This window comes from Eschrichtius robustus, chromosome 12, assembly GCF_028021215.1.
Source record: "Eschrichtius robustus isolate mEscRob2 chromosome 12, mEscRob2.pri, whole genome shotgun sequence".
Lineage (NCBI taxonomy): Eukaryota > Metazoa > Chordata > Mammalia > Artiodactyla > Eschrichtiidae > Eschrichtius > Eschrichtius robustus.
The window spans coordinates 2,968,889-2,992,500 of NC_090835.1; the positions used below are offsets into that span (position 1 = coordinate 2,968,889).

The 23,612-nt window shown below is 51.4% G+C and overlaps 1 protein-coding gene across 1 annotated transcript in view; it reads left to right on the forward strand.

Annotated features, from left to right (window-relative positions):
* Positions 1–18,157: 18,157 nt before the first annotated feature.
* LOC137773357 (uncharacterized) overlaps positions 18,158–23,612 on the forward strand; it is a gene marked incomplete at its 3' end in the record, with an annotated part of 8,281 nt that continues 2,826 nt past the window's right edge. The window contains 1 exon segment of the mRNA XM_068557949.1: positions 18,158–18,274. Coding sequence (XP_068414050.1) covers positions 18,158–18,274 — 117 coding nt within the window.

Here is a 23,612-nt window from a genome sequence, read left to right on the forward strand (position 1 = left end):
CCCTCCCTCTTTCCCTCCCTCTCACCAACCCTGTACTTGGCAGTAGGGATCATACCTGTTCCCTACTCACCTTCTAAATACTGTGCCTTCTCTCTGCAATTCATGCCAAGGCTTCTTGCTCTCAGATTCTCTGGGCCTCAGTTTCTCCATCTTTAGAACGGGAAGGGCATGAGCCTGGGCGACCCTCCCCGTCTCCACATGTCCAAATCAGCTCACCCTGCATATCCAGCGCCAATACTTCCTCCTACAGGAAGTCTCTTGAGTGTCCTAGCCTGAAGCAAACACCCATTCATTCATTCATTCATTCATTCATGTTTGCAGGCATTCATTAGCCTGCACTGTCCAGTGAAGTAGCCACAGGCCACATGTGGCTACTGAGTCCTTAAAATGTGGCTGGTACCATGTTTTGAATTAATATTGAGTTAAATAACATATATTATTAGAGTTACTTGCATCGGTTTCTTTTCACTTTTTATTTTATTTATCTTTTTTAACATCTTTATTGGAGTATAATTGCTTTACAACGTTGTGTTAGTTTCTGTTGTTTAACAAAGTGAATCAGTTATACGTATACATATGTCCCCATATCCCCTCCCTCTTTTCACTTTTTAGAAAATTTTAAACGAACTATGTGGCTTGCCTTGTATTTCTACTGGAAATGACATTAAACTAACATGTGTGACCACAGAGTAGCAAGGACAGTAGCAGCTGCTGTGGACAGAGCATGGGGACTCATTTCAGCCGACAAAACCCCGTGACATGATGTCCATACCGTTAGTCTGACTGACAGGGAGAAGGAGACTCGGAGGAGGGAGGGGCTTGCTGAAGGCGCCCTGCTGGGTGGTTGTGCTAGGACCCCGTCTCGGTGCGGGGGCTCTAGAAAACAAAGCCCCCAGATGCGGGGGTTTAAGGCAGAGACCGGGAGCCGTCAGAGCTGGGTGGAGGCTTCAGAGCTGGGTTGCAGCTTCAGGGCGTTCAGGTTGGTAGCAATGCCAGTGGCCACCCCCGTGTCCAGGATGTCAGGTCGTGGTAAGCCCCAAGGGGGTCCTCACCAAGCCTGGAGCCCCCCCTCAACCTCATCGCCCTGAAACTCTGGCATCATCACCTCATCCGGTTGGATCTAACACCCAGGTCCCACCTGCTGTTCTGTCCTGGCCCCGCACGTGTGCAGCTTTGTAGCAGCTTGTGTGATACCCTCGTCCGTGAGTAAGCTTGGTATATACGAGCTTGTGTATATGCACACATGTACGCACACGCATATACACATACATATATCCAGTGTGTGTGCGCATATATGTACGCACATGTACATATAATCCTATACATACATATGTGGTGTATAGGTGCACGTATGTACATATACACATATGTACACATTCACGTAATACGTGTATACATGTATATACATATGTATGTATGTACGTACATAAAATTTGTAAAAGTCATTAAAAAATGCCATGTAAGTGTCCAGACTGTGCCCTGCAGATGCCAGTTGGATGCCTGGGTGAGCCGGCTTCCATCCTTGGATGGAGGATGGAATGCTTTCTGCCGCCTCCACGGCTTACCTGGTTCACTCTGTGTCCAGCTAGCATCTGGCTCGGTGCCTCCAGTCCCCTGGACAGAAAGAAACGGAGACACCATATTCTTGGGACTTTGCGTCATCTCTGTGGCCAGTGCCAGGGCTGAGCACTGGTGAGGCGAGCTGGGGACCAATGGCAAGCGTGCGTGCGGGCAGGTGCTTGCGCCCTGTGGGAGCCCAAGCTCTGGCCTTCGCCAGCTCTGTGGAGACAGCTGGGCTGGCTATTCTCCATCAGCCCCTCCAGACCCCCTCGCGTCCTGGGGCTGGCCCTGGGGCTGTCCACAGCCTCCCAGCTGCCGGTCAGAGCGTGAGTGGGGCTCCCTGGCCCTCCTGCAGGGCGGCAGGTGGCTGCGTCCACCAAGGCCTGTGGCTCCTGCCCGGCAGCCCACTCCTCTGCTGTCTCTGGTCCCAGGAGCAGCTTTTCTGCGCCTCAGGCCTCGAGGGAACAGCTCCCCGCTGCTGCCAGCCCCCAGGTGCCTCACCATCCCTACTGATTTCTCTAGCCACTGCCCACGTCTCTGTAACTGTCCCCTGTGTTAATTACCCACTTGACAGTGCTGTCTGTTTCCTGCCAAGACCTTGCCTGGTGCACCGGGCACACCCCTTCCCATAGCTGAGTCTTGGTTTCTGTAAAATGGGAGTGATCACAGGAGCTACACCTGGTTGAACAGGTTAAGTGAGAGAATTCATCCAGCGGCGTGGCCAGCCCATCACTAGTGCACGGTAAATGGCTGTTATTTAACTGGGCTATGGGGGTGGGGAGGGTACAGCAGTGGTCAATAGCATGGACTCTGGAGCCAGACGGTCTGGACTCAAATTCCATCTCGGCCATGTCACAGCCGTGTGACCTTGGGCAAATGACTCAGCTTCTCTGCGCCTCACCTGTAAAATGGGGGTGGTAATTATTAGAACACCTATCACATGAGGACTAAGCACGCTTACCAACTGGGCTGTGACTGCCATTCCCTAGTGGCCATGGATGCCCATGTGTGCTGGTGAGAGGCTGAGTGCCCGTGGTCTGTGGGGTGCAGTGGGCGCCTGCTTTCATTTACACCGTAGAAGCTGACAAACACGGCACATGGGGCCTCTTCCATTTCCCCAGATTCTCCTCGACTTCCTCTTCCACGCTGATGGTTGAGTGGATGTGGCCATGCGGTCCTGGATGGTGTGTTCATGTCCTCTCTTCTCTGGGTGAGGGGTGTTGGGTGAGGGCTCTGTGGCCTCGAGGCTCTCCCCCTTCCCTCCCTCGCGTGGATGTGCGGGGCCTCCCGCAGGGCCAGCAGCACCGTGGCCCCTCCTGGGGCAGGCGCCCCCCTCCCCTGTCCCGGCCGTGTAACCGGAGCCGCAGCTCGGGGAGCCAGTCCCGCGCCGGATCGCACAGGTATCAGCTGACCACCTGTGTCCCGTTTTCCTTCACACGAGGGCAGCTAACAATGGCTGACAGTCCTCACGGGGGGCCCGGCCCCCCCAGGGAGAGGCCCCTGTGAGCTATCGGGCCACACGATCTCGCCCCTTAGAAGGCCAGCCCTCCCTGCTGACACGGCGCACAAACGGGGCCTTCACCGGCTGCCAGCGCCCGGGGAGCGGCCGGAACCCGGGCCCCCGTGCCAGCCGGGCCCGCACGGCGGCCTCTTCCCCTCCATGTGAACCTGCCTCTCCACACACCTGACCATTCTTCTCCCCTCGGCCTGGATTACACCCCGTGACAGCCCTTTGTTCCCGGCCCTGGATGAAACAGGGCCCGGCCCGGCGAGGGCCCGCCCTGCCTCTGCCCATGGAGCCTCCTGCCCCCCGCGGCCCTCAGGCTGTGACCGGCTCGGTCGGACACCAGGCCCAGACCCAGGAGGCAGGTCGGGGGCGGGGGGCGGTGAGGCAGGGTGCTGCGGTCGCCTCAGGTGGCCCTGATTTTGTCTCTTTCCTGCCCCCAAGATGCTGGGCTCCTTTGCTCGAGGAATTTCTCCGCAGCAGCACGTGGGAGACTGGGATTTGCGGTCCAGCGGGGCCCAGCTCTCCTGGATGAACGGGGGAAGCCTCCGGCCCTCGCTGGACCCTCTCTTCTTCACCTGCAGGTCGGTGATGATGGCGGCTGCCTGCCTCATGGCTGCAGGCCTGCCTGTTCACGCCCGCGCACAGTAGGCCCTCAGCTCACACTGGCAGCGGCGGCCACAGGCCTGGCAGCCGCACAGTCAGGTGTGAGGGTGTTCACACGGGGCAGCGAGAAGGCCAAGCTCAGCTCCAAGCACTGCGCTTGAGACCTTCAAAGCCACACCTTTCAGGGCAGTGGGGAGGGTGGCCTGAAGAGCCCCAGTTTCAGGCCAGGACTGGGGTTTCTTGAGAGAATTCAGCCTAAGCGGTGGCCTGTCCCCGAAACAGGCTCTCAGTCTGTGGGAGAGCCAGGTCCTGGGAGAGCCAGACCATCCAATGCAGGAGCTGCTTGTCACGTGCGGCTACTCACATTTAAGAAAGATAAAATAAAAACTAGTTCCTCACTCGCACTGGCCACATTGCAAGAGCTCAGCAGCCAGGCATGGTTGTCGCTGGCACCCTGGACGCTGCAGAACATTCTCTGGGGTGGCGCTGCTTTAGAGCCTGCGGAGAGTGAACCAACACACACTTGCTGGGCACCTGCCGTGTGCCAGGCCCCAGCCAGGCTGTCCATGAGCTGGCCGGTCACAGGCGCCCTCCGGCCTCGCGGCTGCTCTTCCCACGCGCACGTGTGGGGCACGCACTGTGCTAGCACCGGAGGGAGGGGATGCCGGCTGGGCCCTGGGCAGGCTCGCAGCAGGCAGCGGATGCATGTGGGGTAACATGGCCCTGGGGTGTGATGATCCCTGAGGGAGGTGCCGGCCAAGGGCTGGGGGCCTGGTGGGGAGGAGTCACCCCCACTGGGGCAAAAAGGATGCTTCAGTTTCTCCATCCCAAAATGTGCAGGATGGGCTGAGAGTGAGTTCCGAGGTTTCAGGTCTGAGTTAAGCACCCATGACTCCCACCACCAGGGTTCTGAGTGGGCCTAAGATGTGCTTCCATACCTCCAGGGACGGGGAGATCACTACCTTCGCTTTGGCAAGACACAGCCCAACCTAGCTGTGGGAGACAGGATAACGGCCCCCTAAAAACTCCTGTGTCCCAATACCTGGACCCGAATATGTTACCTTGTATGGCAAAAGAACTTTGAATATGTGAATAGATTAAGGGTCTTGAGATGCGGGGGGTTGACCCTCAACTGCACAGGTGGGCCTGATGTTATCTTAATGGCTTTCTGAGGAAGGCAGGGAGTGATGTGCTCTGAAGACAGAGGAAGGAGCCAGGAGCCAAGAAATGCAAGCGGCCACTAGAAGCTGAAAAAGCAAGGGAGTGGATTCTCTTCTCAGAACCTCCAGAAGGAACCAGCCCAGCTGGCACCTTGCCTTCAGCCCAGTAAAAGTGATTCCAGACTTCTGACCTCCAGAGCTGTAAGGGGGTAAGTCTGTGTTGTTTTAAACCGCTAAGTTTGTGGTCATTTGTTAACAGCAGCAAAAGAGGAAACTAATACACTAGCATAGTGGTCGGCATTATGGGTTTTGGCACTGGACAGAAATAGGTTTGAATACAGCTACTACCTTTTTTTTTCTTTTTTAAAAATATTTATTTATTTATTTGGCTGCACTGGGTCTTAGTTGCGGCACGCGGGACCTTCGTTGCGGCACGTGAGATCTTTAGTTGCAGTACGTGGGATCTAGTTCCCTGACCAGGGATCGAACCTGGGCCCCCTGCATTGGGAGCATGGAATCTTAACCGCTGGACCTCCAGGGAAGTCCCCCAGCTACTAAGTGGATACTCTTGGGCAAGTGGCTCCATTTCTCTGTTCCTCAGTTTACTGTAGCTGGAAAATGGGTCTCACAATGATACCCACCTAATAGAGTATCGTGCAAGCAGACTATTCGGAAAATGCCCCCTGTTGGCATCATGCTCATTATCTCTTGAAAGGCAATATGTGGTTTCTTGAGCGTGTAGCGCCCAGAACTGGACCATCTGGGCTGTAAAATTACTCATAAGGATTTCTTTATCTGTAAAATTGCACTGGTGATGGGATGTTATTAAGATTAAATGAGGGACTTCCCTGGTGGCACAGTGGTTAGGAATCCACCTGCCAACATGGGGGACACGGGTCCGATCCCTGGTCTGGGAAGATCCCACATGCCGTGGAGCAACTAAGCCCGTGCACCACAACTACTGAGCCCGCGTGCCACAACTACTGCAGCCCGTGTGCCTAGAGCCCGTGCTTTGCAACAAGAGAAGCCACCGCAGTGAGAAGCCCGTGCACCGCAACGAAGACCCAATGCAGCCAAAAATAAATAAATAAAAATAAATAAACTAAAAAAAAAAAAAAGATTAAATGAAATACTCTGCATACCTCACTAAGAATAGTGCCTGGCCCCTGGTAAGCATTAAATCAACGCTAATTATTATTATTGATGTTATTGTATTCCCAGCCCCAGCACCCCATCCTGGGGGCCCCGTGGGCGTAGCTGAGCGTGCGGCCAGGAAGGCTGCTGGCCAGTGCCCTGCCCGGCGGACAGGCAGGGTGAGGGTCTGGCCGGGCCTGGCTCTCTGCATCTCCGCTTGCTCTGCCCCGCGCCCCTCAAGCTGTCCAAACACGGGCCGGGCGCCCGAGGAGGACTCCCAAGGAGCAGCCCTGGGAAAGGCTGGCTGTCCACAGTGCACGGCTGGAGGAAGTGGCCCTTGTTTGCTTTCCTGCAGCCCCGGGAGCTTCCTTCCCTCTGCGTGTTTGCTTTACTTCCCAGCAGCTGTCTGCTGTGGAGGGCTGGCCACCCAGTGGACCTGGGACCTGGAGCCCCAGATGCTTCCAGAGCCGCAGAGGCCGCTCAGGACAGCTCAGCCCCTGGTCTCAGCTCCCAGACTCGGCTCTTGGATTCCTGGCCATTGAGACGAGTTGTAAAGCAGCTGAAGCCAGCATTGCTGAGCACCTACTGTGTGCCAGGCCCCCTTTGCAGCGGTCCGCGTAGGTGAGCTCCTTGAACCTTCCCTGGGACACTTTGAGCTGGTACCTTCTGTCCCCATCGACAAGCCAGGAAACCGAGGCACAGAGCCACCAGGCAGAGCACCCAAGTTCTCACCACCCCTGGGAGTTGGATGTGACCTCCAGGAACCTCGACCCAAAGCCGCCCGCTCTGTGTGGCCCCCCTGGAGCTTTCACATAGACTCAGAGGCTCAGAATGACGTTATCAGAGCATTTTAAAGCAGAGTCGTAAGATACAGGAATCCGATGATGGAAATCCTCAATGGTATTACAAGATCTTGTAGTAAAATCAGAGATCCTTATTCACAGGCTCCTTACATCTCACTACCGGGAGCCCCTGAATGTCCTGTGGTCCCCCTCCTGCTCAGTCCCTCCTAGGATGCATTTTCTTGCACGGCCCTACTGTGAGGCTTTCCCACCTCCCCAGCCCACATGTCCTCCTAGCAACCTCCCTCCCATCTCCCCTTCCTACTTGCCTGCATAAATTAGCACCCCTGCGTCTGAACATCTGGTGACAAACAGTGGCACGGATTCTACAAGACTGTGCATTTCTTGTGTGGATTTCACAGGGCCATCCCCGGGGAGGATGGGGGGAGTGTCATCCTGAGGCTGAGCCTGCTCTAGTTCCCTCAGCAGACCCCACCCCCGCTTCAGATCATGGCTGTGAAGGAACCTCATGCAGATCTCAGCCAGGATCAGCCTGCAGTAGGTTTGTACAAAAATAAAAGCTGCTAGTGGGGACACATGAAAGGTCATCCAGGGCAACTCAGACGTTGATGGAGGAGCCCCCGGCTGCGGCACCCTGTCGAGTGGCGGTTTAAAAATCCCTAGAATTCCTCCAGCAAAGGAAAGCTCACTACCTCAGGGGCTCTCCAGGGCTGATCCAGGGTCATCCTAGGGGATGATCAACCCCCTTCCTGGGAGGTCCATCAAAATGTAAAAGCCACCACCATTTGACCCAGAAACCCCACTTCTAGGAGGCAACCTTACAGCAAGGCTCACGCCAGCGTAGAAAGGTAAATGTTCAGGGGTCTTCGTCACCGTGTTGTTTGTGTTGGTGGAAAAGTGCACAGAGCCCTTTCCCGTGTCCATCATCAGGCGGCTGATGAAATCATTTGGGTCCCTCCGTGCTGTGAGGCACTCTACGACTGGTAAAAAGAAGGAGGTAAGTCTACGTACATGGATGGGTGCAGTTAGCAGAACAGCCTGGGAAACGGGCCCGGGGTGGAGATGAGGGTGTGCACGTCTGTGTTCACAGAGACATGGTGCGGTCCTGGGGCTTCCCTCCCGGGAGTAGGATTTTGGAGGAGACATGCATATTTCCACCTTTCACTTAGACACTTCAGTGGGGTTTTAAACCAGGGAACAAGTATTAACTTTTGTTACTGAAGATATAAAGAAAGAGGGTGTCCCTCCTGTGCCTGGAGCGAGCACAGGAGAGGGAAGGGCTGCTCAATTCATCCCATCTGTCAGCGCTGTCACCAGACTTAGGGCCAGGCCTCAAGCTGCTGAGATGGACACGGCCCCAGTCCCGCTGTTCCAGCTGGTCATTCCTGCTGCTCTAATAGCGAAACCTCGGCATCTTGGTGGCTTCATGCAGTCGAGGCCAGCCCCTTGCTTTTCCTAAGTCTGCAGAGGGCACATGTTGGGGTGGGTGGGGGGCGCCTCTGGGAACAGGGACCTGCCTGGAGGGGAGGACGGACAGAGTCCCCAGAGTGGGGGTGAGCGTGGCAGGTCAAACCCAGCCTGGAAGGCCCAGCTTGGGCCGCCAGCAGGCCGTTCAGGAGAGGTGGGCTGCAGCAGGAGCCAGGTCCCGGGGCCCCTTCGGCCACGGTAAGGAGTTTGAATTTATTCCAGTTGCGGTGGGAAACCAGTGGATGAATGAACGAGGCAGAAGAGCAGACGGGTGAGAATGCAGCGTGGTCTGTCCCTGGCGGGGAGAGGGCAAGCGCAGGGCACCACCCGAGTCCAGAAGCCCCCCAGACATAAGGAGACGATGCCAGAGAGCAGGGAGGTTGGCCAGGCAGGGAGCTCAGGAATGTTTGCTCAGGCAGTGGCCCTGGTGGGCAACGAGGCCAAGGGTGTAAGCAAAGCCATTCACGGCAGAGGAGACAGAAAAGGCCCCAAAGCATGTGCAGAGATGGGCAAACTCACCAGTCTCACTTTCATCCACTAGACTGGGAAGGACAGGGCTGGGTGCTGCCAGGTGCGGGCATGGGTGTGGGCGTGGAGGACCCCTGGTGCCCTGCGCGGGAACAGCAGCCAATCACGAGAGCCAACTCTGGGGCTCATGCAAATGAAGTGCCCCTGTCCTGGGACTCAGCAATTCTGCTCCTGGACACTTGTCCCAAGACTTCCTCACAGGTCCCTATGGCGCCCTGTGGTGCTGTCTGGGGCAGCGGGCATTGCAGGCACCTGGGTGCCCATCACTTGTGACTTGCAGGCACTGTGCTGTGCACTTGACCTCAGGATTCCACTGCAGAAAGCATCTCTTTTGTGCCCGTTGTACTGCCGAGGAGACTGAGGCTCAGCAGGTGGGACCCCTGGCCCAAGGCACTGCGTGTCCGGAGCTAAGGTCTGACCCAGAGTCAGCTGTCCCGGTGGCTTCAGCTCCTGACCCCGCTCCCCATCACAGGGGCAGCTTCTGCAGGGACGGTGGCTGTGAGGCGGGCAGGAGGTGGTCTTGCGCCCTGGCCATCGTCAGGAGCCTGGTGTGAGTCGCGGCCCTGCTACTCAGCAGCCCCACAATTTCAGACAAGTTGCCCCTTTGCTGGGCATCCTCAGGCTTCCCGCCTGTGAGGTGGGCACAGGGGGACCCACCTCAGAGGCCTTAGTGGGTTTCTTTTTTTTTTTTTTTTTTTTTATTTTGGTTTTTTTTTGTTTGGCTGTGTTGGGTCTTCGTTGCTGCGCACGGGTTTTCTCTAGTTGTGGGGAGCAGGGGCTACTCTTCGTTGCAGTATGCGGGCTTCTCACTGCAGTGGCTTCTGTTGTTGTGGAGCACAGGCTCTAGGCATGCGGGCTTCAGTAGTTGTGGCTCGCGGGCTCTAGAGCGCAGGCTCAGTAGTTGTGGTGCACGGGCTTAGTTGCTCCGCCGCATGTGGGATCTTCCCGGACCAGGAGTTGAACCCGTGTCCCCTGCATTGGCAGGCGGATTCTTAACCACTGTGCCACCAGGGAAGTCCCCTTAGTGGGTTTCTTATATCCAGCCCCTGACACAACTGATGTGTCTTCGCCTTCTCCCCAACTCCCCATGCACACGGGGGAACTCTCCCATCACCACCCCAAATTTCAATAAGGAAGGCTTCTCAGCCGGGGAATCATAGAAACTGGTTTTGCAGAAGTTGAATCCAGGCTGACTCAGCTGTGAGGCCTTCACTCTCGGGCCTCCGTCCCCCCAGTATTAGGCCAGATGGTCCAGGGGAGCTGACACTCTCTGACGCAAGCAATGCTTCCTGTTGGGGGCCAGGAGCTCTGGGTGCTCTTGATGCAAGAGCCCGGGGTGGGGGGAGAGGGAGACTCCCCAAGGGAGTGTGGACTAACCTGCACACCGACGTGGGGGCATGTTGAGGGGTTCACAGCAGCCAGAGGCCCCAGCCCTTTTCTCACCAGCAGAGCCTCACCCACATAACTGCCTTAGCAAAGACCCTTGGACCTGACACCCATTGCACTCTGCCTGGGCCCAAACAGAACAGAGAGGCCAGACACTGAGCTGCCAGCCTTCCTCGGGGGGCAAGCTGGCCACCGGGCTGGGGTGGCTGGAACCTTCAGACCGTCAGGGAAGAAACAGGAACCAGCGGAGGGTGGCTCACGGTGAAGAGTCCAGGCACTGGGGCCAGACGGCCTGGTTCGCGGCCCGCCCATCTCCCGCGGCTCCCTGGGCAAGTGTGTCGCCTGCCTGTGCCACCACAGGGACAGCAGCGGGGCCTAGTCACTGGGTTGCTGTGACCACGCAGCCGGGCAGTTGTTGCATTAGGCACACGACACAGGTAAGCCACTGTCATTGTGATTCTTGCACGTCCACCAAGCCCTCTGGCGAACACGTGGGCCACGGCATCCCATTCATCAGGCCTGTCAGTCAGGAGAGGCTAAGTTATGCTGTGGTAACAAAAGCCCAAATCCCAGGGGCTTAATACAACAAACGTTTATCTTTCACTCATTCAGCATGCCCCAAATGGCTCAGCTGTGGCTTTGCTCCGTCATCGAGTCAGGCTGACGGGGCAGCCGGCGTCAGGAACACTGCCAATTGCTGTGGCAGAGAGAAGGGAGCAGTGGCTGCTACTGGCTCTTAGAGTGTCTGCCTGGACGTGAGACACATCACTTCTCCTTCAGACTGACCAGTGCAGGTCACATGGCCAGTCCCAAGGGAGGAGCACAGCCCTGGATGCACCTGGAGGATGGAGAGGCAGCTTATGTATGAGCAGCGCCAGTGACTGCCTGCCCAGCCAACCTCCTTAATCACTGTCATCACTATTATTCTAAACGTTGGGCTCAGAGGGACCCAGGAGCCAGTCCCAGACCACAGGGCAGTCACCAGCAGAACAAGAGCCGTTCCCTTGGTTGACGATTCTTCATTGAACAGCTACTGTGTGCTAGACCCTGTCTTAGGCATTGGAGAAATCACACAGAACAGGGAGCCAAAAAGCTCTGTGTTTAAGACAAACTTTATTTTTTTCTGGTGGTCGTGGGAACAGAGACATAAGCAGTCAACATAATAAGTGAGTGAGGGATAGCCTCGGTGAGAAGGTGGAAACAAGAGTCAGGGAGTGGAGGTTGGCATCCTGGACGGAAGGAGGCCCTTCAGTTTCACGTACGGTGGTCAGGCCTCATTGAGAAGGTGACATTTGAGCAAAGACTGAAGAAGGTGTGGGGGTGAACCATGGGGATGTCTGGGAAGAGCATTCCAGACGCTGGGAGCAGCACGTGCAAAGGCCCATTCTGTCACTCAGTCGACAAGCACTTATTAGGCCCTACTCGGGCTGGGCACGGCACACAAAGCCAAATGAAATAATCCCTAACTCTGAAGACTTCAGAGCTCAGTGGGGAAGACAGGAAAGGCCTGGTCATTAATGAATTAATCATCCATCCATCCACTAAGCATTTATTTAGTGCCCACAGAGTACCCTGCTCTGTGTGGGGTACGGGGGCTTTGGCACAGGTGTCTGTGCCAGCCTGGCAGGCAAGGCAGTTGCTATCCAGTGTGAGAGAGAAGCACAGAGGTCAGAGCTGCCCAGAGAGGGGCCTGGGGCTTGGAGAGCTCTGAGACCTGGGCCACAGTCCCAGGGAAAGATGACGAAGGCTGACTATAACAGTGGGGCTGGAGGGAAGGGATTTAGGAGGTGGAATTAGCAGGACCTGGTGACTGATTGGATTTGGAGGCTGGGAGAAGGGATAACCCAGGGTGACTTTGGGGGTCCCACCTGGGGTAACTGGGAAGCTTGAGAAGGGAAGATTAAGAACGTGGGATGCAAGATGAACAACACAGTCCTACCGGACAGCGCAGGGAACTGTGTTCAATATCCTGTGATAGACCACAATGGAAAAGGAAAAAAAAAAAAAAAAAAAGAGGGTGGGATGCAGAAACATCTTGGCAGAAAATGATCAGTATAGACTTGACCACATGGTGTCTGGTGGGACGTTGTGCTGCTTCATCAGAGGCCTGCGGGGTTCGAACCTGGGTCTGCCCTTGCCTGGCTGCACGGTCTGGGACAAGTCAGAAGCCAGTCCTTCTCTGAGCCTTATTTTGTCACTTGTAACCTGGGAATGAATATTATGTACTTTGCAAAGTTCTGGCATGGGCGGGGGGGGGGAGGGGTTAAGTGATGTCACCTATGTGCCGCATTGGTGGCCCTCAGCCTCAGCTGCTCACAAGAATACCAGGGAGCTCTGAGAAAACCCCACGCCCCAGCGGCTCCCCAGCCCCGCTCAATCGCAGGGCGGGGGCGAGGCATTGTCCTTCCAGAGCTTGGCGGATGAGGCCAAGTGCAGCCAAAGTTGGGGACCACTGCGCCACCTGCTCTGCCTGGCACACTGGGGAGCTTTTCATTTTCAGGTTCGATGCTGTTATTTTCTGTACCACTATTTAGGTGGCGACATCCAGAAGGCAGCTGGAGAGCTAACTCTGGAGGGAGGTCCTACCTGGTGCTGCAGACCCTGGTCTCTGGCCATGTGGGTCAGAACACTTCCCAGTAGGAGTCGCTGCCTTGGGCCTTCCTAAAAGGGGACCTTGTGGGGATCGACTTCAAAAAATGGGTAAGAAAGGAAGCAGATTGTGAAAACAGTTCCCACACGCCCGTGTAACCGGGAGCTTTATTCCTCTCAAAGTAATTGAAAGTTTTTACACCAAATCGGCATAAAGGACAATTACAAAATACAAATAAGGAAGAAGAACACAAAATGCCTAAGTCCACCACCTGGGGGAAAATCACTGTGAATAACCTTACAGGCAAATCACAGGTAAAAATATTAATTATACACGTATAGATTCATATATATGTATGTATATACAAGTATTCATAACTATAATACTTTTACTTCCACCAAAAATAAAACCAAACCCTTAAGCTCCAAGCAGACCTGGAGTCACACCTGCCTTCACCTGTTAGGCAGGTAACTTAAACCTTTCTCTGCCACGTGCTCCTTGTCTAAATGATAACTCCCACAATAGATGCGTCGTTGCTTGTGTTTAAACAGTCAGTTATTTTGAAAGACATTTAAATACTGCAAAATATCGTCTCTTACATTTCCCCATGGAGTCACCATTTCCAGTGCAATCTGTTCCTTTGTGTAAATCCAAGTTTCCATCTGGTGTCATTTTCCTTCCTCCGAAAAGACTAAATGCTAATTCTTCAGCATTTCTTGTAGTCTTTGTTTGCTGGTGATGAAATAGTTTAGTTTTTGTGTGTCTGAAAAAGTAGCATGTTTTTTTCCTCTGCCTTCTTTTAAGATTCTTCTCTTTATCACTGCTTTTGAGCAGTTTGATATGATGTGCCTTACTGTGATTGTCTTTGTGTTTCCTTTGCTTGGGGTTGGTTGGGTTCTTAGACCTATTGGTTTATAAATTTTCATGACATTTGGAAAGTTTTCAACCATTACTTCTTCAAGTATATTTTCTGCCTCCCTCCCCGCCTTCTCCTTCCCAGACTCCAATGACTTGTATGTTAGGTGGCTGAAAGTGGTCTCACAGCTCACAGATGCACTTTTCAGTTTTTTAAAATTTTTTCTCTGTGTCTCTCATGTCAGATAGTTTCTGATGCTGTGTCTTCAAGTTTCTAATCTTTTCTTCTGCAGCGTCTAATCTGCCTTTATCCCTGTCTAGTATATTTCTTCATCTCAGACCTCATAGTTCTTATCTTGAGAAGGTGTTTTTAATATCTTCCACATTTAAAATTCCTGAACCCGTGGCACCCAGTTACGGTAACTATTTTAACATCCTTCTCTGCTAATTCTAGTGTCTATGTCAGTTCTGGTTTGGTTTTGATTAGTTGATTTTTTTCCTCTTCATCATGGTTGTGTTTTCCTGCTTCTTTGCCCCCCCTGGTGATCTTTGGATGCCAGACATTGTAAATTTGACCTGGTTAGGTGCTGGTATGTTTGTGTCCTGTGAATCTTCTTGAGCTTTATTCAGAGATGCAGTCAAGTCACTTGGAAATGGTTTGGTTCTTTCAGGTCTTGCTTTTATGACCTGGTCGGTGGGTCTGGAGCAAGGCTCAGTCTATGGCTAGTCATCCCCGGCTCCCGAGGCCAGGCCTTCCTGAGTGTTCCACTTACCGCCCTGTGAAATGGGAGACTTTTGGTCTGGCTGGCGGACACAGGCACCATTCCCAGTCCTGTGTGATACCAGGCCACCGTCTCTCTGATCCTTTCAGCTGGCTCTTCCCCGGCCTCAGATAGCATCCTCACACACCTGCACAGGTTACCTGCGGGTGCTCAAGGGGGCCCCTCCTTGGATCGGCAGGTTCTCCCTCTGGGCACTCTCTCCTCCTGTGCTCTGCCCTTGAACCATGGCTGCTGTAGCCTCCGTGTACCCCAGGAGTTCTCTGAGCCCTGTGAGCTCCCCTTCCCCACGACCCAGCCTGGAAGGTCTCAAGGCAGCAAGGTGGGTGATCATGAGAGCCCACCGTGTTCATTTCCTGTGTTGCAGCGATCATGGTTCTTTGTGGCCTGAAGCCAGTGTCTTGATAATCGCTGAGTCATGTATTTTATCTGTTTGGTTGGTTTGTTTCAGGTGATAAATCGGTCCCTGTGACTCCATCTTGGCCAGAGCAGACAACCCCCAGTGATTCTGGGCCTCTGCACCTGAATTAAACTAGTTTCTTCTCTCTCCTCCCTCTGCCAGCCAAGGCTGATGTGCACCCTGGGTCAGACCTTCTGCCACCCCTGAGGGAGGCCACATGGAGGCCCAGAGAGTCTTGGGCCTGGAGAGGTCCCAGCGCCTGGGGAGAAGGAGGGGTCACAGTCAGCATGGTCCAGGCACCCGGCAACACGTGTCATCCACCCCACCTCTCACAGGTGAGAAAGCTGAGGCCCAGAGAGGTGGAGCCCCCCCAAGGTCACACAGCATGAGAAGTCAGGGCAGGATCTGAACCCAGGCCTGGCAGACCGTAGTATTAATAGCTAACATTTGTTCAGTGCTTACTCTGTGCCAGGCACTGTTTGAAATGCCTTCTGTGGCTCATGATGTTTAATCCCCAGCACAGCCCTGTCAGGCAGAAGTGGTTGGCTCAATATTGAACCAGCAGTGCTGCTGAGGGTTCGAGAGAAAGAGGACCTCTGGAGCCTGGGTTTGAATCCTGCTTCTAGCTTTTAAAGCGTGTGTGATCTTGGACCAGTCACTTAAACTCAGCCTCAGTTTTCTCGCCTATAACTAAGTGTTATAGGTTGAATTTCCCCCCAAATTCATATGTTGGAGTCCTAGCCCCCAGAACTTCAGAATGTGACCTTATTTGGAATGAGGATCAATGAAGATGTAATTAAACTGGGATGAAGCCATTAGGGTGGGCCCTAATCCAGTATGACTGGAGTCCTTATAAAAAGAGGAAATTTGGGCGCAGAGGCATGCATTGAAGGCAGACAGTGTGCAGGTACTCGGGTTGAAGAGTGTCATGTACGAGCCAAGGAGAGAGGCCTGGAACAGATGCTCCCTCACAGCCCTCACAAGGAACCAGCCTTCTGATGCCTTGATTTTGGATTTCCAGCCTCCAGAACTGTGAGGAAAGAAGTTTCTGTTGTTTAAGCCACCCAGTCTGTGGTACTATGTTACAGCAGCCTTGGTAAACCCATATGTCAAGGCTGATAACAGTACCTATCTCACATGGAGAGGATTACACGAGAGCAGACGTGTGAAAGTGCTTAGAAAAGGGCCTGGCCCACAGCAACACGCAATAATTGATGAGGTAGCTTAGGCCCAGAGAGGTTAAGCAATTTGCCCAGGATCACACAGCTCCTGTGCTCCTGATCTCTTGATCACCCTACTGAACTCCAATCTAAGTTCTCTCCAAGTACGCTTTGTGGGGTTCCTGCCACCCTGGGCCTTCTTTGCCTGTAGTTGGTGCTTAACCACACCAATCGATCATCCTTTCAGAGGTCAAAGGAAAAAACTGAAACAGCAGAGAAGGGGGCCAGGCTGGCGGAGGAAGGATCTTACTCAAGGAAGTAATTATATATTAAGTGGAAAAGTCCACCAGTGTGTTCAGTGATTCAGCACTGCCATGTCCCTGTCAGATGTGCAGCCCTGGCTGCCTTCCAGGGGCTAGAGCTGTGTCAGAGTGTCTGCTGTAAGTCACCTCTCTGACACCATCCAGGTGTGCTGGCTTGTGGGGGCTGGCAGGTGGGCTGGAGGCTGCTCTGGGCAGAAGTTCCTGTGGAGAGGAGGGCGCGGCGTTTCAGGATGCAGCGGCCTGGTGCCTAATTAAATGCTAAATCGCAGGCCCTGGGAGCCGAGCCTCAGTTTCCTTGTCTGTAAAATGTGTGTCACTGTGATGGGGAAGCCCCAGGACCTGTGGACATTCAAGAGCCTGTTGCCGGGTGGCACCTCCCCAGCCATGCCCTGCTGGAGGCCAGAGAGAGTCAAAGCAAGGCTGCAGAGGACACAGTCCTTCCCAGTCATCCAGGGCTGGGGAGAGGGTGGGAGAGCAGATTGCAGCAGCTATGGGACAACCTCTCCAAGTAGACCTGACTGGCTATAGCGTGTGGGGTACAGGGGCGGGTGTGTAGGGTGGGTGAGTGGATGTTGTGGACACTGAATTTTAGGGAAAATGTTACTAGAATGAAATGTGCCCACGGTCACCACAACTCTGCTCCCGCCACCCCCTCATCTCTGCTCTGGGGAGAGGGACTATCATGCAGATCAGAGAGGTGGAGGGACTGCCCCTGGGGTGCACAGCCAGAAAGTGGTCAGGTCATGCTGCTGAGGACAGATGTCCAGAGGGCAGGGGCCCTGAGCACCCAGAGCAGGCCTGGCACAGCTGGGGTCACCAGATTTAGCAAATAAAAATAGAGGACACCAGTTCAATTTGAATTTCAGATAAACAGTGCATTAGTATAAGTATGTCCCATGTAATGCTTGGTACATACTTGTACTAAATTTTTTTGCTTATCTGAAATTCAAACCTAACTGGGCATCTTGTATCTTATTTGGAATCTTAAGCACAGGGACGGGTAGAAGATGGTGGGGTTTCGGATGGGAGACTCTCAAGCCAGACTGCCTGAGTTTCAGTCCTGACTCTGCCACTTACTGGGCCCACGGTCAGTCCCCTCGGGTTACTGGAAGCTCAGCCTGGGTTTCCTCCTCGTCTTCAGATCACCTTCCTCATAGGACTGGTGTGAGGATTCCCTGAGATGACCCTTCTAAAGCCCTCAGATGGGGCCTGGCCACAGTAAGGACTCAATACATGCTCCCTATTATTCACTGAATTTGTGTGCACAGAGGAACTATAATCAATCATTAGCCCTGTGTCTAAGGCAGCAGGTCTCAAACATTGGGGGTCTCAGGACCCCTTAGCTTTTAAAAAAATTATTGCAGACCCAGAGCTGTTGTGTATGTGTATATCTATCAATATTTACAGTGATAGAAATTAAAGCTGAGAAAAAATATAAATATTTATGCATTCATTTTAAATGACAATGAACCCACTGTGTTTACAGAAATAATACATTTTTAATGAAAAATAGCTCTCTTAAAACCAATGAAATACAATAAAACCTAGCGAAAAGAGTGGCACTGTTTTTCACTTTTGCAAATCTCTTGAACGTGTGGTTCATAGAAGTCAGCTGGATTCTCACAGCAGCCACTGCTTTCCACCTCTCGCGATATCACACCTCACGTAGCCTCTAGAAAACTCCACAGTACGCCTGTGAGTTGTGAGCGTGTGAGTGTGAAAAACGCAAGTATCCGAGTTATTACCATGAAAATAGTTTGACCTTTTGATCTGCTGATCCCCTGAGAGAGGCGCCAGGACCTGGCTTTGAGAATCACTGTCTGAGGCTCGTTTGGGACAAAGCCCCCCCCCACGCCCCGCCCGCCCGCCCGCCCGCACGGCCCCTGAACGCACCCGGCCGCAATGGCAGTGGGGCTGAGCCGGGCCTGCGGTGTCGAGGTGGTCCGGGCGCTGCTGCTGACTGCGCCGCTAGCAACGGGGAGCCCCGCCTGGCATCATCCATGTACCCCATGTCTCCAGGTAAGAGGGGGCGAGCTGTGCTTGGAACCCTGCGTCTGGGGCTGAGAGCAGGGGCTTGGTGGGGGGCACACTGCCCTGTGGGGGGCAGGGCTCAGCCTCAGGGCTTGTCTCTCTTTACACGCACACACGCACACACGCTCACACGCTCGCTGCGGGCCTGCCGCACAGCAGGTCCCAGGGACCACAGGTGAATGGCGGGCGAGGTCAGGCCGTGGCCTCCCAGGTGATGCAGGTTGCTTAGTCCGCGTCTGGCTTCTGGGTGGGCGTGCATCTTGTGAGTGACCCTGTGCCCCCTGGGGAGGCCTGTGCGCGTCTTGGGGCCTCTTGCGGGGCTCTGTCTGGGGCTCTGGTCAGGGCAGATGTGTGTCTGCCCTTCCCATGTGGGTGTCTGGCCGCTCCCTGGGCGTGAGGCCCTCCGGGTGTGTGCAGGTCCCTCTGGGTGTCTTGTTCAGTCCGCCTGTGACCGTGGGTCCGTGTGTGCCTGCACATGAGCATGTGGTGTGACACTTGCTCTGGGTCAGAGGTGGCTTGCCATCTTGGAGGCTAAGCTGGGGGTGGCTGCAGAGTTCTCCCGTTGTCTTCAACACGTTCTTCTGGGGCCAGGAGTGTCGTCATGGCAACCAGTGGCCACCTTGTCAATGGAACAGCTGTGCCTGTGACCACGTCCAGGGGGCTTGAGCTGTCTCTACACTCCCAGCCACTCCCTGAGCAGGCAGACAACCCTCAGGACAGGCCACCTCTTGTCCCCCAGCTCCTGGGCTCCAGAAGCCTGCCCGACCCCACTGCCCCCCAGCCTGGATCTGGGCAGGGGCCGGGCAAGTCTGGGAACAGATCCAGGTCTTCATTCTTTCTTTTTTTCTCCCTGTTTTTATTTTTATTAAAAATGTTTTATCTTATTGAGATAAAGCTGATGTACAATATTATATAAGTTACGGATGTACAACACAGTGATTCACAATTTTTAAAGGTTATGGTCCACTTATAGTTATTGTAAAATACTGGCTGTATTCCTTGTGTCTATAGTATAGCCTTGTAGCTCATTTATTTTATACACAATAGTCTGTACCTCTTAATCCGCAACCCCTGTCTTGCCCCTCCCCACTTCCCTCTCCCCACTAGTAACCACTCGTTTGTTCTCTATATCTGTGAGTCTGTTTCCTTTTTGTTATATTCACTAGTTTGTTTTATTTTTTAGATTCCACATGTAAGTGATATCATACAGTATTTGTCTTTCTCTGACTTACTTCACTTAGCATAATGCCCTCCAATTCCATCCATGTTGTTGCAAATGGCAAAATTTCATTCCTTTTTATGGCTGAGTAGTATTCCATTGTGTGTGTGTATGTGTGTGTGTGTGTGTGTGTACACCATACCTTCTTTATCCATTCATCTATTGATGGACACTTAGGTTGTTTCCATATCTTGGCAATTGTAAATAGTGCTGCTATGAACATGGGAGTGCATGTATCTTTTCACATTAGTGTTTTCATTTTTTAAGATACATACCCAGGAGTGGAATTGCTAGGTCATATGGTAGTTCTGTTTTTAGTGTTTTGAGAAACCACCGTACTATTTTCCACAGTGGCTGCACAAATTTACATTCCCACCAACAGTGTACAAGGGTTCCATTTTCTCTGAGGTAATAGGTCATTGTGATTTTTGCATTTCTCTGATGATTAATGATGTTCAGCATCTTTTCATGTGCCTGTTGGCTATCTGTACGTCTTCATTGGAAAAATGTCTGTTCAGGTCTTCTGCCTATTTTTTTAATTGGGTTGTTTGTTTTTTTGATGTTGAGTTGTATGAGCTGTTTATATATTTTGGATATTAACCCCTTATCGGTCATATCATTTGCAAATGTTTTCTCCTATTCAGTAGGTTGTTTTTTCATTTTGTTTCCTTTGCTGTACAAAAGCTTTTAAGTCTAACTAGGTCCCATTTGTTTTATTTTTGCTTTTATTTCCTTTGTTTTAGGAGATGGATCCAAAAAAAATATTGCTACCATTTATATCGAAGAGTGTTCTGCCTATATTTTCTTCTAAGAGTTTTAGTTTTGGTCTTACATTTAAGTCTTTTAATCCATTTTGAGTTTATTTTGTATATTTCGTTCTTTTACATGTAGCTGTCCAGTTTTCCCAGTACCACTTGTTGAAGAGACCATCTTTTCTGCATTGTATATTCTTGCCTCCTTTGTCATAGATTAATTGACCATAAGTGTGTGGGTTTATTTCTGGGCTTTCTATTCTGTTCCATTGATCTAGGTGTCTGTTTTTGTGCCAGTACCAGACAATTTTGATTACTGTAGCTTTGTAGTATAGTCTGAAGTCAAGGAGCATGATTCCTCCAGTTCTGTTCTCTTTCTCAAGATTGTTTTGGCTATTTGTGGTCTTTCGTGTTTCCATACAAATTTTAAAATTGTTTGTTCTAGTTCTGTGAAAAATGCCCTTGGTATTTTGGTAGGGATTGCACTGAATCTGTAGATTGCCTTGAGTAGTATGGTCACTTTGACAATATATTTTTTTAATATTTTAATTTTGTCAGAGTATAGTTGATTTACAATGTGTTAATTTCAGGTGTACAGCAAAGTGATTCAGTTATACACATATACATTCACTTTTTTTTAGATTCTTTTCCCATATAGGTTATCACAGAATATCGAGTAGAGTTCCCTGTGCCATACAGTAGGTCCTTGTTGGTTATCTATCTTATATATAGTAGTGTGTGTATATTCATCCCAAGCTCCTGATTTATCCCTCCCCCCAACGTGTCCCCTTTGGTAACCATAAGTTTGTTTTCAATATCTGTAAGTCTGTTTCTGTTTTGTAAGTAAGTTCATTTGTATCTTTTTTTTTAAGTTAGATTCCACATACGAGTGATATCATATCACACTTTAACAGTATTAATTCTTCCAGTCCATGAACATGGTATATCTTTCCATCTGGTTGTGTCGTCTTCAATTTCTTTCATCAGTGTGTTATAGTTTTCTGAGTACAGGTCTTTTACCTCCTTAGGTAGATTTATTCCTAGGTATTTTATTCTTTTTGATGCAATTGTAAATGGGATTGTTTCCTTAAATTTTTCTGATAGTTTGTTGGTAGTGTTTAGAAATGCAACAGATTCTTGTGTATTAATTTTGTATCCTGCAGCTTTACTGAATTCATTGATAAGCTCTAATAGTTTTCTGGTGGCATCTTTAGGATTTTCTGTGTATACTATCATGTCATCTGCAAACAGTGACAGCTTTACTTCTTAATGGAGCTCTTTTATTTTTTTTTCTTCGCTGATTACTGTGTCTAGGCCTTCCAAAACTATGTTAAATAAAAGTGGCAAGAGTGGGCATCCTTGTCTTGTCCCTGGTCTTAGAGGAAATGCTTTCAGCTTTTCACCATTGAGTATGATGTTGGCTGTGGATTTGTCGTATGTGGCCTTTATTATGTTGAGATATGCTCCCTCTGAAGAGTTTTTATCATAAATAGATGTTGAATCTTGTCAAAAGCTTTTTCCACATCTATTGAGATGATCATATGATTTTTATTCTTCAATTTGTTAATGTGATGAATGCATTGATTGATTTACAGATATTGAAAAAGCCTTGCATTCCTGGGATAAATCCTACTTAATAATGGTGTATGATCCTTTTAATGTTGGATTTGGTTTGCCAATATTTTGTTGAGGATTTTTGCATCTATGTTCATCAGTGATATTGGCCTGTAATTTTCTTTTTTGCAATATCTTTGTCTGGTTTTGGTATCAGGGTGATGCTGGCCTCCTAGAATGAGTTTGGAAGTGTTCCTTCCTCTGCAATTTTTGGGAATAGTTTGAGATGGATAGGTGTTAGCTCTTCTCTAAATGTTTGGTAGAATTCACCTTGAAGCTGTCTGGTCCTGTACTTTTGTTTTTTGGGAGTTTTAAAATTACTGATTCAGTTTCATTACTGGTAATTTGTCTGTTCATATTTTCTATTTCTTCCTGGTTCAGTCTTGGGAGATTGTACATTTCTAGAAATTTATCCATTTCTTCTAGGTTGTCCCTTTTATTGTCATTCATTCTTGGTCAACCAATATTAACCCCCAGCTGTGTGCTGGGCACTGGAGACCCAGTGGCCGCAAAGAGAAACAAAGTCCTGCCCCCAGGAAATTTAAACATGTTAATTAAACCTCACACTTCCTCAGTTCTTATAGTGTACTAGGCACTGTGTTTTGCAATTTACATGTGTTAAGTTCATTTAATCACTATGATAATTCTATTACTGGTCCCATTTTACAAATAGGGACATACCGGCACAGAGAGGTTATGTTACTTGCCCTAAACCACACAGCAATAAATAGCAGAGGCAGACCTGAACATAGAGTATCTGGCTCCAGAGTGCATGCTCTTAACCACCTATACTGCACAACCTCTAGTAAATGAGAGATAACATTTCAGATAGTGGTAAATGCCACAGAGAGACAAAAATAGTGGATGAGGGGTGCTGGAAGCCAGGGTGGTAGAGGTATATATTTGAAGTGTTGGCATTTGAGCTGAGTCTCATTAACCAGAAAGAGCCAGCCATGCAGAGGTCATAGGGGATAGCACATGCAAAGGCCCAGAGGCAGGGTGGAACATGGCATGTTGGAAGAACAGAAGGAAGGCCTCTGAGGCTGGAGCCTAGTGAGGGAGGGGCTCTGTGCTGTCACAGATGAACTCCAAAATCTCAGGGCTCCCCACAACAGACATGTATTTCTTGCCCTTGGGTGTTCCTGATCAGCAGGTGGCTCTCCTCCAGGTGGCCATTCAGGGACCCAGGACTCTTCCTTCTGGGGCTCCACTGCCCGTACCTCATGGCCCCCTGTGTCAAGCTAGTGGAAGGGAAAGAGTGTGTGGGGTGCCGATGGGCCGAGAAGTGGAGCACACCACCCCTACTTCACGGTCCAGAACCTAGTCCCATGGCCACTTCCAAGTGCACGGGAGATGGGAAGTGTGGTCCAGCAGTGTCACCTGGAGGAAGAGGGCCTGTGTGGCGGGAATTCAGCCAGATCCAGCCACACCAGTGGATGGTGGGTTTGCAGATAGAGTAGTCCTGTGGGATTTGCTGATGGCTGGGGGGAGCGGAGGAAGACAAAACCCATGACTGACTCTAGGACCAAGCAGCTGGTGGAGGTGGCTGAGGCTCTGGGGTGGGAGTGGGGGTCCATCAAACAGAGTGGCTGTGTCCCTGCCACATGGTCAGTGCTAAGACTGTCTTCTGCTCAGGACAGCATGTGCCAGTGTCTTCACAGGGGTCCTGTCTCAAGTCCCCTCCCTGTGCCACACCCATTGTTGTGTGGCTGGGCAGCTGCTCCCATTAAGAGACAGAGTC